This window comes from Periplaneta americana, chromosome 7 (assembly GCF_040183065.1).
Source record: "Periplaneta americana isolate PAMFEO1 chromosome 7, P.americana_PAMFEO1_priV1, whole genome shotgun sequence".
Lineage (NCBI taxonomy): Eukaryota > Metazoa > Arthropoda > Insecta > Blattodea > Blattidae > Periplaneta > Periplaneta americana.
In genome coordinates, this window is record NC_091123.1 from 7,107,326 (window position 1) to 7,122,066 (window position 14,741).

A 14,741-nucleotide genomic window follows, 5' to 3' on the forward strand; every position below is an offset into this window, starting at 1 on the left:
ATTACCAAGCTGACTGGTGTTCTCTTACAACTGCAAAAGTAAAGGGCATACGTCACAGAATCTTTGTCTCATATTCTTCTGTTCTCAACCACTATCTACAGTACATAAATAAAAACACTGGTTTACTCACCTGATAACAGTACAGCCATAGTTTTCGTATAACAGACCTTTCCCGCACTTTTCATATCACTGAATTACTAACGGGATACTGCGAGAATTACGATAGACCTATATAAAGCTTCCGCTTGTCGGGCCATTTGTAGGACATAATAAGTTGTTGCTGTTTTAATCTACCATTATTATCGCCATCATTACATAGCACACATAGATAAGACTAGACAAATAAAAGCCATGTAATGTCATCATATCTGTTGCCATTGGACATCCCTTCCGCACACAAAGAGTATTTTTTTGTAAGTTTAACAAATGAACTTGACGAAGAATGACGCCATCATTAGTATCCGTTACATCGCTCTTTCAGGCCGACGTTTCATTATTATGGTTATTCGAATAATTCTGCCTCGGGGCCCGAAATGCCCGACGTTGATTGATGCTGAGCTCTGAAATTTCCGAGACTGAGAAGTGCACGCATAACAGCATACGCCACTTCGTTATTTACTATGCTACCAGTTCTCGTTTTCACGGCAACGCGCAACAATGGAATGCTTTCGCATTTGTATACAAAGCCAGTGTTTGCAAGCTATAAAAGTCTCGAAAACTAGAGGCCATGGAATGGGTTTGAGTGCTGAATTTTCGTTTACTGTTAAAATTACTTTCAAATATTTATTTTATGAATTTTTAACCTAATTTCCTTTCAATGAAGAAATAAAATTTAGTTTCGAACTCTGTAATACGACCAATTTTTCTGCCTACTAAAGGTGATCTTGCATAATGCTTCTAAATTTCTTTAATGGAGTCGAAGAGAAGAAAGCACATGGTTTAATCAAAATAACTTACTTACTTACTTACTTACTTACTTACCTACTTACTTACTTACTTACTTACTTACTTACTTACTTACTTACTTACTTACTTACTTACTTACTTACTTACTTACTGGCTTTTAAGGAACCCGTAGGTTCATTGCCGCCCTCACATAAGCCCGCCATTGGTCCCTATCCTGAGCAAGATTAATCCAGTCTCCACCATCATATCCCACCTCCCTCAAATCCATTTTAATATTATCTTCCCATCTACGTCTCGGCCTCCCCAAAGGTCTTTTTCCCTCCGGCCGGGGCCTCCCAACTAACACTCTATGTGCATTTCTGGATTCGCCCATACGTGCTACATGTCCTGCCCATCTCAAACGTCTGCATTTTATGTTCCTAATTATGTCAGGTGAAGAATACAATGCGTGCAGTTCTGCGTTGTGTAACTTTCTCCATTCTCCTGTAACTTCATCCCGCTTAGCCCCAAATATTTTCCTAAGAACCTTATTCTCAAACACCCTTAATCTCTGTTCCTCTCTCAAAGTGAGAGTCCAAGTTTCACAGCCATACAGAACAACCGGTAATATAACTGTTTTATAAATTCTAACTTTCAGACTTTTTGACAGAAGACTAGATGACAAAAGCTTCTCAACCGAATAATAACAGGCATTACCCATATTTATTCTGCGTTTAATTTCCTCCCGAGTGTCATTTAGATTTGTTACTGTTGCTCCAAGATATTTGAATTTTTCCACCTCTTCGAAGGATAAATCTCCAATTTTTATAGTTCCATTTCGTACAATATTCTGGTCACGAGACATAATCATATACTTAGTCTTTTCGAGATTTACTTCCAACCCTATCGCTTTACTTGCTTCAACAAGAATTTCCGCGTTTTCCCTAATTGTTTGTGGATTTTCTCCTAACATATTCACGTCATCCGCATAGACAAGAAGCTTATGTAACCCGTTCAATTCCAAACCCTCTGTGTTATCCTGAACTTTCCTAATGGCATATTCTAGAGCGAAGTTAAAAAGTAAAGGTGATAGTGCATCTCCTTGCTTTAGCCCGCAGTGAATTGGAAATAAAAAATAACTATGTGTTGCAAATAAAAATTAGAAGTTAGGTTCTAGTTAGCCATGGTTCAGGTCGATGGCATTTAAGTGTGCTTAAATGCGACAGACTCATGTCAGTAGCTTTACTGGCATGTAAAAGAACACTTGTGGAACACAATTCTGGCACACCGGCGACGCTGATATAACCTCTGCAGTTGCGAGCATCGTTAAATAAACCATTTTTTTTTCAATTAATGAATGAAAGAACCGATTAGTGAATCAATCAGTCAATGAATTAATAAATGAATCCATGGATGAATGAATCAATAAGTCGATGGATAATTAATTGCTTTATTTATTTATTTATTTATTTATTTATTTATTTATTGGTTGATTGATTGATTGATTGATTGATTGATTGATTGATTGATTGATTGATTGATTGATTGATTGATTGATTGATTGATTGATTGATTGATTGATTGATTGATTGATTGATTGATTGATTGAAGTAAGAAAGGGAAGAATTGTCAATTAAATGGTAGGTCTAGGCCTACACGATGATAATCGCGTCCTTTCAAGGACTCTTGTAACTCCTGCATGGCTCAATGTGGTCTGCCTTTGCCGTCCACTCACAAAGCGTGAGAAACAACTCGAATATTCGATAAACCGAACCTGAGACACTCCATGAGACGAAAGAGCTTTGAATACTGACTACAGCGCCAGGCGTTCAATAGCAATATATAATTTATATTTTTCGTAACCGGTTTTGCACGACTCTAGTCTGACAGCAAAGGATTTTCCTAAAGAAATGCTGTATACGAGTATATATGGACAGCATTGCCTGTCACTTCAAGCTGTCTAGTACGAGCAGCAATAGCAGTAACAGCAGTGGTGTAGAGTCAATGTAAGCTAAAAAGCTCAGCTTCCCCAGTTAATAATTTCATAATAAACCTGCAGTCTATGAACAAAATTATTTATTAATTTTAATAAAATTTATCTTTACGCCTTAAATATTGTGATGCGGCAGCTCAGGATGATTTGTGATGCAGCAGTAAACAAGAAGCCTGCACACACCAGCTTCCAAGCAGACTGGTTTCTTACACTCATTCTTCTGTGTAACTCACCCCGCAGATTTTCCATCCCTTTCTAACTAAATTACACTGGTCGCAAGGCTCGCAGGAAGCTAGCTTTGACATTGAAAATAAGTAGTTTCCGAGTTATCCCTTTTCGTGAGTTGTGTTCAGTTGAAGTGTTAGTGTGCATTGTGGCTGATATAATAAATAATGAGCGAAATAACAGTTCCTGACACCAATTTACTTGAATTATTTAGGGCAGTTCTGTTATCAAGACTGACTTACGAACAAAAGTGTGATTTAAAAAACAAATGACCGACTCCCTTGCTGTCAATGAAGGACACAACCAAAAGACAGACGCATACTTACGTACTGTATCTATTGACCGTTAATATTGTGATTTCTCTAAGTATGACAGGGAGTGAGCTAGTGTTATACTATACGTGTCTATTTGATGTGTAAACCGTGAAATCATATTTTACTACGTACCATTTGAGGTCATGCCTTATTGGTGTTACTTACGAGGTTCCAACCAATCTTCGACTGCTGACTTGACATTGACTACTATTTATTTTAAGACTATATTTTTGTAATACGTTTTCTCATATTGCATGAAAGACAACTTGAGTTAGCTTCCCCTGCTCAAAATTTCATGCTACGCCACTGGGTAACAGTAATTGTAATAGTAATAATAGTAGAATAGTAAACCTACAGTAGTAATAGAGGCAGAAGTAGGCTTAATAGTAGTAACAATAATGTAGTGCAGATTTATGCCTATATTAATCCTTAACCTGAAGGCGGAAGATTTTAGGTTACATATCCATTTTAAGACATTGTATTATAATATGAGAATTCTATAGTGCCTCTAATTGGCTATTTCACTAGTAAATGCCTATTTGCTTATAATGCCTAAAAGTTGCCTAAATATCCGTATTATATATTATACGGTACTTGAATTTACTGATCATTCTATCGATATTTTTTGAATCTGTAATTTGTTTCTTTTTTATCTAGTTGAGGGAAATGATATAGAATATCGATAATTCTGTGTGTTACGTTTTATTGCCACCAGAGCGCGGAGAAATCGAATAATTTAAAATCAACCAATCAGAAAAAAATGTATTTTGAAAGCCGCATGAATCATTGTGATAGTTGACTAGGGTAGTTTTTTTTAAACTGTGTATCCATTTTGTGAGTTTTTTAATTCAGTATGGAGTGGAGTTTTCTGCTGTAATACGTGAAAAGCCACCGGCGAGGCTCAGTCGGTTAAGGTGCTTGCCTACCGGTTTGAAGTTGCTGAACCAACTAAAAAAAATACGTGAAGTATGCCGTGGAGATATGCCAAATCAAAAGTCATCAGAAGCACTGATTGGAAAATGCATTGACATTACTGCGTTCCCACTGGTTTGGTCCCCAGCTGAGATTGGATCCCTAAAGTATTGCCCCATCATTTCACGTGAAGTGGAAGGGAGTTTCTCCCAATTTAAGAACATTCTTACAGACAATAGACATCAGTTCTCATTACAACATTTGGACGAATATTTAATTATTCACTGCCATAATGACATTCCTATAGAAAGTAGTGTATAATGCTACGCTATGGTCGTGTTAGCCGTTGAGAATTAGAAATTTGTTGGTGCCTTTTTAAATGCCTATTTTAGAATTTTGAATGCCTCTTTTTCCTGCCTATTTCAACTGTTTTTAGTGCCTAAAAATCAGCAGCTTCGTTATAAGAAATTAAGAAATGTTGCTGTATCCACTGCAGTAACACGTAACGTTCACAATTTATTACGTGAAACGGGAACACCAGACGCCTTCTTAAAGCTGACAACATTGTTTATAAATTAATACACGCTTTGCGGACAGACGAGGGTATAAACTTGGCTTAGCGCGACCGGAATCTGATATCGCGGACCTAATTTAGCAAAGCAGCCAGCAGGTCCTTCACCAAGGCGGGGTGCAGCTGTTGCAGCAGCTCATTTCCGCGTCTCGCTCACCTTTCCGCAGAGATTTACGTCCCGCTGGACCCGGGGTCAATCCACGGTACCGGTTACAGCTCCTCCACGACGGATTTTCTCTTCTTTACGACCTGTCCTGGCCAAGGAAATGTCTTCTACGCACGGTTGCCGACTGCCCTTCATCACAGCACCTCACAAAGTCCAATTTATAGAAAAATGTTACCTGATGATTCCAAGGTTCTCGCCCTTACTCTGGACAACCCTAAAAAGGGAACCTCTCAAAATCATCAGGTCGAACCCACCTTGATCAGTATTGTATGAAAAAGGACATAACCAAAATAACATCTTCCAATATAAACTGCAAGGCACGAAAACGGCTTGATAGGGGAAAATAAATATAGGCCTACTGTAAGTTCTCAGGGCTAACGGTGTATGAAAAAGGACATAACCAAAATAACACCTTCCAGTATAAACTGCAAGGCACGAAAACGGCTTGATAGGGGAATAGTAATATGCGTTACAAGAGCGGTATGTTGACGTTTTCATGGTCGAGGAAAAGATTGAAAAAGCGAAACGTAGTTGAGCTTTTTTAATTTCCGAGAACATGAAAACAAACATACCGCTCGTGTATCGTACATTATTTTGTGCGAAGATCGTTTATTACATACCTGAAAGACGAATTTCTAATTAGTTGCAATGAAATCTCCATCTTGGTTTCTGTTTAATGACGGCAACTTCAGAACACCAAAATATCTTTCTTCAACATTGTTGCTATAAAATGTTTTCTGTGTTTACTATACTCCAGCAGGCAGTGATATACGTCTGTCTTTCCCCCCCCCCCAGTCTATAAATGCGAATTTAAAACAAACGGTAAGGTTATGTAATGATTTATTTTTCATTTTAATATTTTAACAATATTATTTATATAACATATTGCAGTAATAACATCGGCAACTGGAATCTAGTTGATTTTTTCACGGCTTCCTTAATGTTACTTGTATCAGGAATGCTATAAGTTTCGTGGAGTAGTAGACTTTACTTAATTTTTGCAAATATTTAAAAACAATAATTAACATTGCAATTTAGGTGAAATTGCAGTGGTAAGTTTCCAATTTATAATTATTACTATGTTAAACGTCTCTAAAAATAATATGTTAAAAGCCTAAAGCAGTAAAATGAATGTCGCGCTTAAGCGGTAAGAAGAGGGAAATTGTTATGTGTGTTACGTTGGGAATACTGAATGTGGTATTTCACACTTACCGCGTATTGGTTCTGTGCGGAAAACAAGCAAATACGCACGATCTCGCACAAAATAAATATATTGTAAGTTCTCAGGGCCCACTATGGCTCTGAACCCTTCAAATTCTTCCTCTGACACATATCGTCAAGTGAGATGTACTGCCTGATAATAGATGTAGGCCTACATATCAGCCAGAACCTCAATCAGAGGAAATTGTTACAGTAAGCAGATAAATTCTGTATTATTGTTTCACCACGGATCCCCGTTCATACTCGGTGAGGGACGGACATATTTATAGTCATTATAGTAAACTGCTTGATACAGGTATTATGCCAAACTTTTTGTGCGGAATAGAATCCAGATCTCTTAACAGTATAGCGACTTACAATTGAAGAGAGCCTTGGAAAAAGAGAAACCGAGCAGATAATCAACCCAAGCTGGATTCGAACCCAGTAGGGTCGGAGCACGAGTTCAAAACGCCATTCTTAAACAAGGCACGAGAGAAAATACCCAAACAAATAATACATAAAGAATAACGGAAATAATTTCTTGTCCGATGAGAAAGCGTTCATAAATAATACTGAAGCGTAGGCTATAAAAACATAATCTATACTAATAATAAATCTGTAGCCAAATTTTTTCTGGTAATTTTCGATTTTCCAAAAATAATTGGTGTTAACATGTATAATTAACCATTCTGAAACCGAAAATCGCTTTTTTGAAATTTTTGTCTGTCTGTCTGTCTGGATGTTTGTTACCTTTTCACGCGATAATGGCTGAACCGATTTATATGAAAATTGGAATATAAATTAAGTTCGTTGTAACTTAGATTTTAGGCTATATGGCATTCAAAATATTTCATTTAAAAGGGGGGTTATAAGGGGGCCTGAATTAAGTAAATCGAAATATCTCGCTTATTATTGACTTTCATGAAAAATGTTACATAACAAAAGTTTCTTTAAAATTAAACTCCGATAAGGTTTATTCTATACAAAATTTTGATAGGACTGATATTTAATGAGATAAATGAGTTTTAAAATTACAATAACAACGCCATCTAAGGCGCTGTACTGAAATAAAAACAAATGACTTCGTCTATAAGGAGCCTTGAACAACAACAATCGAAAGCTATTAAACATAGCCTATGAGAATGATTCTGTGTTTTTATGAAGTAATATCGGAAGCTAATTAATTGTTTAATTATTATTTCACCATTGAAAAGTGTAGTTTCTCTAGATGGACATAATTCTACAATGTTATTACAGTAACTTCTGAAACATACAGCAAGTAATATAAAGTATACACATTAAAACTAAATGATGTGTCAGTGTTCATTAAACTATGGTTGCATGTAATAACAATTAAGAAACATGTTAAAGGAATTGTCATTGCACCAAATGATTGCTCTCTGGACCAAAGTGACCGCATTTAATTATTTAAATACAATTTAAATTAAATAACATGTTAAACGATTTATCCTTCTATCAAACACGAATGTTCCCTGGATCAAACGTCCTATTTTAATTATGTAATTACTTTATATTTATTTCTAACAGGTGCAGCGGAGCGCACGGGTACGGCTAGTTCATAATAAAATGAGTAATGGAAAATGCATAAAATAGAATAACTCGCAAGACAAAAGTAGTGCCAGAAAAAAAGGCTGAAGATTGTGTCTTACAGTTTATATTTAGACCAGAGTATTTCCTGGATTACATAGCAGAAAAAGTTGACGAAGACAAAGAAGAACCATTCTGATTACACACAAGAACATCCGGCTTCGGGCATCGATCCCGCGACCTCTAGCATACTAAATCAGTGCGGTGGTTCACCTCTGCTTTTCTCAACAATGTCGCAATGACAAGGTGCAGTTGGTGCAGGCGTTCCAGGCAGGAATGAAAGAACATCCTTAACAAAGAAGTGTTTGTTTCTCCCTCAGAGAGCAGCGGATTTCTGGCTGATAGACATACTTGCGGAATTTGCAACAACAACTGTGCTACATATTGTCATTGAACAAATAAAGTTATGCTAGACGACAGAGTAACGGTCTCTTAGAAGTCATGTGCTGGGCTGTGTTTATTTTAAGCCGTCTCTATGGAAGATATTTAACATTTGTAGACATAAAATGATGCAGACATTGAACACCTCAAAGATATTCGTGGAAGCCACGTTGGCCGCTTCGAATCCCGTCTAAGAAGGCAGCTGTCCAAAATCCACTCCGAACTTCCATACAGAAATCGACTTCAGTTAAGAATGTTACTGTAAAAGGGGCTTAAAAACTTTCATTACAAACTGTAAGAAACAAAAACTGATTTTCAAAAAATAGCTTAAGAAAATCTTCATTTTAGTAAACTTTTTTTCAGGTTGTTGGGAGCATATTAGAGTCCCTATAAGTAGGTATTTATTGTTTGTAGAAATCGAGGTATGTGAAGCTATAAATCTTGACCTACGGTATTTTTCTGAAGAAAAGGCTTTCGTTCCGATAGTAACCACAGCTTGCTATGATAATAACAACATAATCTGTCACTTAAGCCGCTACCAGGAGAGAAGACCAGAACTGTCGAAGGACAACCTGGTGACATTAAAAAAAAAGGAAAACCCGACATTATTTATTAAGCAACCTAATACAAAACTATGGATGAAAAATACATTTTCTTCGAAATATACGACTGTATGTACAATTAAATGTATATAAAACCATCGACAAGGCGTAATTTTCGAAGAATATTCCTTTCACGTATGATTCGGAATATAACATGTAAGTTTATTATTCATGCAAATCCTGGCTGTTGCAATCAGGTTGTTTATAATCTTGTTGGCTGTGATTACGTCCTCTGCCTTCAATTGTTTATTTAATAAATAAGGCCACTTTCCATTGTTCAAACATCTCTATCAAGAGTTGTTGAGCTAATTGTGTTAATGGTGTTAAAGCGTTGCCTTGCTGTACTCCCAATTTACTCTACGTAGTGTTGTGGAATGTTACACAAACAACAGTTACTCCTTCGGTAAAGAAAGAGAAGTAACTGGAACCAAGGTTCGTAGGTTCAAATTCAGCTGATGAGGGTGGAGGATTCTACGTTAAGAAAAAAGCATTTGTTTTATGGGCCTTGCCTAATACATTGTACAAACTATGTGGTAGGTAGGCGTTTCTATGGCAACTGGTCATTTGATGGAATAGCCCCACATGCTCAATGCTTTTTTCTTAATGTGAAATCCTCTACAGAGGTTATACAAAGTGCAGCTTGACTTCTTTGAAACGAAGTCAGGAATCGTATATTACGGCACGTAAAATAACCGTCTCCGATTAAGAGCGCTTCAGACAAAATTTACCGACCAGTTTCTCTTCTCCCCACATTATTTTCCTGGATTTATGACAAATTTTACTTCGGGTTACTTTCTGTTTGAGACTGTAGATGCCTCTGCAAGATAATGTTGCGTAGAGTCCATAGATAATAATTGAAGGGGTTTTTTCTTTAAAAAGAACCATAGTCCAAAAAATTAAAATTTGAGAGAGGAAGTAGAAAGCATCAAATGCTTGGGATGTACTATAAGCAGTAACAAGAGCTGCTGCCAGGAAGTCAAAAGGAGGATAGCAATGGCCAAGGAAGCTTTAAATAGAAAAAGTAGCATCTTCTGAGGATCTCTGAAAAAAGAACTAAGGAAGAGACTACTGAAGTGCTTTGTATGGAGTGTGCAATTTTATGAAGCAGAAACATGGATATTACGACGAAGTGAAGAGAAGCGAATAGAATCATCTAAAATGTGTATATGAAGAAGAATGGAACGTGTGAAGTGGACAGACAGAATAAGAAATGAAGCTGTGTTGGAAAGAGTGGGTGAAGAAAGAATGATGCTGAAACTGATCAGGAAGAGGAAAATGAATTGGTTGGGTTACTGCCTACTGAAGGATGCACTGGAAGGAATGGTGAGAGTTCGGGGCAGAAGAAGATGTCAGATGATAGACGACATTAAGAAAATTTATATGGATCATATGAGGAGACAAAGATGAAGGCAGAAAATAGAAAAGACTGGAGAAAGCTGGGTTTGCAGTGAAAGACCTGTATTAGTATGGAGTCATCTTTAGATGCGAAGCAACCCCATGGAAGAAACGAAATCACCGAAAGGAGAAGAAACGGGGTATGATAAAGAAAAAGAAAAAGAAAATTAACTGAGAGGCACAATTCAGCTATAAGAGAGTTTTTTTTTTTTTTTTTTTTCATAAAGCAACCATTGTCGACAGTTACCTACATTTACACATGCATTTCTCAGACAATAATTTAAGTTATAAATATACCTACTTCAGTTTTCCCAAGTTTCTACAACACCTTAAGTAGTTGGTGGTTGTGTGAGTTCATGAGAATCATCATAAAACAAAGAATTTGAACTTTTAGGGTGCGAATTAAGATTTATGATGAGGGGAGGATAGAATCCTAGATAGAAAATAACATACATAACATTATTATTATTATTTTTTTTTATTATTATTATTATTCTGGCTCAACGCTTGGTCGCACTGAGTTCCTTGTCTTGCATCTTGATCATAATAACAAATTATATCCATGAGCAGGCTTAGGATAAGTTGTATAATTCTTAAGTTATTGATTGTTGTCAGCTTGAGGATGATGATAATACATCAATATTATTTTCTTTGCTTACTTCATACTCGTATTAAAATAATTATTATATTTTGTTAGGAGGATAGAAATTATCCCTGGCAGGGTATCGGGTAAGGAGTGTATCGGAATATGCAGAAGGGAGAGGGAGAAAGAATGTTATATGTCATGTTTTATTTAACGACGCTCGCAACTGCCGAGGTTATATCAGCGTCACCACTGTGCCAGAATTTTGTTCCACAGGAGTTCTTTTACATGCCAGTAAATCTACTGACATGAGCCTGTCGCATTTAAGCACACTTAAATGCCATCGACCTGGCCCGGAATCCAACCCGCAACCTCGCGCATAGAAGGCCAGCGCTATACTAACTGAGCCATTCCGCCATGAACTGAGCTAACCAGGCCGAAGGAGAAAGAAAGCTTCCAGCTGATTCGTGCGGTCAGTGGAGAATAGTCTGTAGCTAGCAGACGAGGACTCTATTTGCAGCACCATTAAACATTATCATGTCGTAGCTGCTATGATAGTCAATCAATCGCGCTGTAATTTTTAGGATTCATAAATGCCTAACGAAAGCATAGAAAAAAAATTCGAAATCAAAATCTTTTTCGGAATTAAAAAAAATACTAACTTCGAAGTGATCTGTTCAAAATAGACATTCATAATAAAAATTGATAAGTTTTACTTATGTGATCAAGGGAAGTTTACTACTATTTTATTTTATTTTAATTTTCAGGTCAAAAAACACTAATAAACAGCTATTCTCTTTTATTATAATCTATTTTCATTTCTGTTTTAACATCAACTACGTCAGTATTAACCTTTAAAAGCTAATTTCAAAATGATTTTGAATAAAATATATGTCATACACTGGATAAAATATTATTTTGGTTTTCTAGACAAATTCTCGACATGCAGCCAAGTTCACTTCATTCTATGATACCTTCACACATTTTTAACAGAAGCACGGACCGATATCTAATGACTCCACAGTGTACAAACAACCAGCAATGCGTTCCAATAATTAATGTCATTTATTTTTGTGGTTAAACACATATTTTTTGCTATTTCCCACATATTAATTAAATTAGTTTTCATCTACTGTACATTTTAACTCTTATAGTACGTCTTCCCTAATGTTGTTAAATTTATCTGACAGAAAATAAATTAATAAAATAATTTCCATTCCGCCTCTGAAAAGAAATAATTCCATACATTGTCCTAAAAATATTCCTCCTCTAGGCCTATTCATAGTTTAATATTTTTTGTTACGGTACATATTTGATATTTGGTGGCTCTTCTGTCTTCTATTAAGGGCAGATGTCGTGAAAATTATAAAAATTTTCGATGTTTTACTACTCTCATTTTGAAAAGCGCGTCTTCCTGAACAAGAATATATGTATATAATTTATATGCCTTCATATGCGAATTCACTAAGAAATTAAAAAAAAATATATATGAAATATTTACATTTAAACCTGGGGGTAATATGTTGAGGGCATTGAGGGTCTTCGACATCAATCGTGTTAAACAAACAGAAAGGCGAAATGTAGAATCCACAAAGGAAGGCAGAATAAAAAAAAAAAAGAAACAAAAAAAAAAAGAGAGAAGATGAGAGCCAGCAGAATGAAGAATATGGTCCTGGGATATTTTAAAACAGGGGTGAAGTTATGCAAACTTCAACTGCATTTTTCCGCAAATTATTTATTTATTTTTTTCACTTTTAGGTACACATAGCATGTGAACTATTAAACCTAGAGGCCTGAAACTTTGTACACTCTTTTATGACTATGCTGTGATGCTGAAAACTCTAGAATTTTTAATGTAGCTTCAAAATTGTGCTAGTTTATAAAAATTTTATGTTGGGTTAACATTAATTTTTTAGTAATAAGAATTTAAACAATTATTAAATTACTAAATATTCACCAAAATAAGTAATTCTACAGTTTCATACAGATCTGCACCTATTTAATGAGTGGTAAAAATTTGGAAGCATTGGTACCAGTAGTTTTACGGTATTGTGTACCTATGTAATTTATTTATTTATTCTGGTGTAGTTAAGGCCATCAGGCCTTCTCTTCCACAACACCAGTATGGTATGTAATGGTATGTTTCAGCAAGTCCTTGGAAAATTACTTGATTTAAGTAAATTTCTCACACCAAACTAGTAATCTAAATCTAATGAAATGCCATTAATTTGAATCAGTAAGATTTTGACTTCACACAGTAAAACTGGTAAAATACTGTCTTCAGTATTACGGTAGTGAAATGATAAATGTTAGTTGTAGATTCCGCATCATTTCACTGAATTTGCTAGGAGACGTCGTTGCACATATGCCAGTTTTACACTAATCCTAAACATCTTATTAAATATTGAACAAGTTCTGAATTATAACCTAAAATAAGACACTTTCCCCGACACTTATTCATCATAAGGTGAAACGAGCAACGCATCTTGTATTTTTGGTCCAGGGAAAATACTTCGTTTAACCGTGTTCTATATACAACGATGTCCCCTAGCTCTGCCCTTAAAACTTATCTGGCATTTCATGTATAAATTTAGTTAAAATTAAATATCGCATGGCAACACAAGACTTCAAACGAAAACGTTATCGCAAATTTAATTCGACATATTAACCAATAGGAACGCGAGCATGAGCATGACATTAGTAGACAAGGATATAATGTACGTATAATGCCACCCGGCTTAGAAGCCCCTGTTGCACTTAACCTACTTTTAAGAACACGACCCGGCACTCCTTTCAGTGATTTTTCACGCACTCGTGTAATCTTGTATAATTTGCTTGCCACCTATTGCGTTGAACTGCAGAAAAGGTTAGTAGTTCCCTGTAAACATTCGTTCTTTCGTTGCTTATAAAAAATAACTACGAACACACAGGTTACGAAGGCTCGAGTACAACAGAATATGCAAGACACTAGGCTACATGATATGAAGTTTTTTATGTATAAAACTTACCTTGGTGGTGAGCGAAGACTAGAACGACAGCCAAGAGGATGCGATATTGTATCATTCTTGAAATAACACTAATTTGTCAACTTAACCAAACAACAATACACCGAACAGACTCTTGCAAGAATGTCAGTTCCTCATTTTCAGCAAATACACGTAATAATAAATATCGGTATGTTTCAAAAGATTCCTATACTACATTTTCGTACTGCAACAAATCCATTTCGTAACACATTTTGCACAAAGACAGTAATTTGATTGTACCAAACCGACCGCTTTGCAAATTCGAACGATTAGAACTGCACTACGAATTGTGGAGCGCGCCCTGAACAGAGCTGCCACCAGATGGGAGTGAGGGCGCACAGATCGTAACAATGAATGGTAGTAACTAGGACGAGAGAACAGAACAGGAACTATAATGCGAATCCGTCTCGACTTTATTGTACACGCGCAGCGCAACGCGTATTGGGGTGACATCTAGCATGTAACCGCTACACTAGAAGAGCCAGTCTCGTAGGCTTTCTCACATTGTATCGTATACGCCAGCGTTTCTCAAACTATGGTCCGCGGACAACCTGTAGTCCTCGATATCTGCCCTTGTGGTCCTTCAAAAAAGACAGAAGAAAAAATAAAATTCAAACGAATTGCGTATCACACTATAGCTGAAAATTTCAGAGTTTGTAAATGACACATGGCTATCGCCTTTCACTTTTTCTCCCAGTACTGACATTTTATGAAATGTATTTTACCTTACCGTACATCAGTTATTCATAGATTTCAAAAAGGCGTATGACTCGGTTAAGAGAGAAGTTTTATATAATATTCTTATTGAATTTGGTATTCCCAAGAAACTAGTTCGATTAATTAAAATGTGTCTTAGTAAAACGTACAGCAGAGTCCGTAT

General features: G+C 36.2%; 1 protein-coding gene across 3 annotated transcripts in view; it reads right to left on the bottom strand.

Annotated features, from left to right (window-relative positions):
- LOC138702845 (uncharacterized) overlaps positions 1-14,225 on the bottom strand; it is a 277,446-nt gene extending 263,221 nt beyond the window's left edge. For all 3 annotated transcript variants that reach the window (XM_069830191.1, XM_069830190.1, XM_069830188.1), the window contains exon 1: positions 13,844-14,225. In XM_069830191.1, coding sequence (XP_069686292.1) covers positions 13,844-13,898 — 55 coding nt within the window. In that variant the 5' untranslated portion in view covers positions 13,899-14,225. The remainder of the gene's footprint in view (positions 1-13,843) is intronic.
- Between the last annotated feature and the right edge of the window lie 516 nt (positions 14,226-14,741).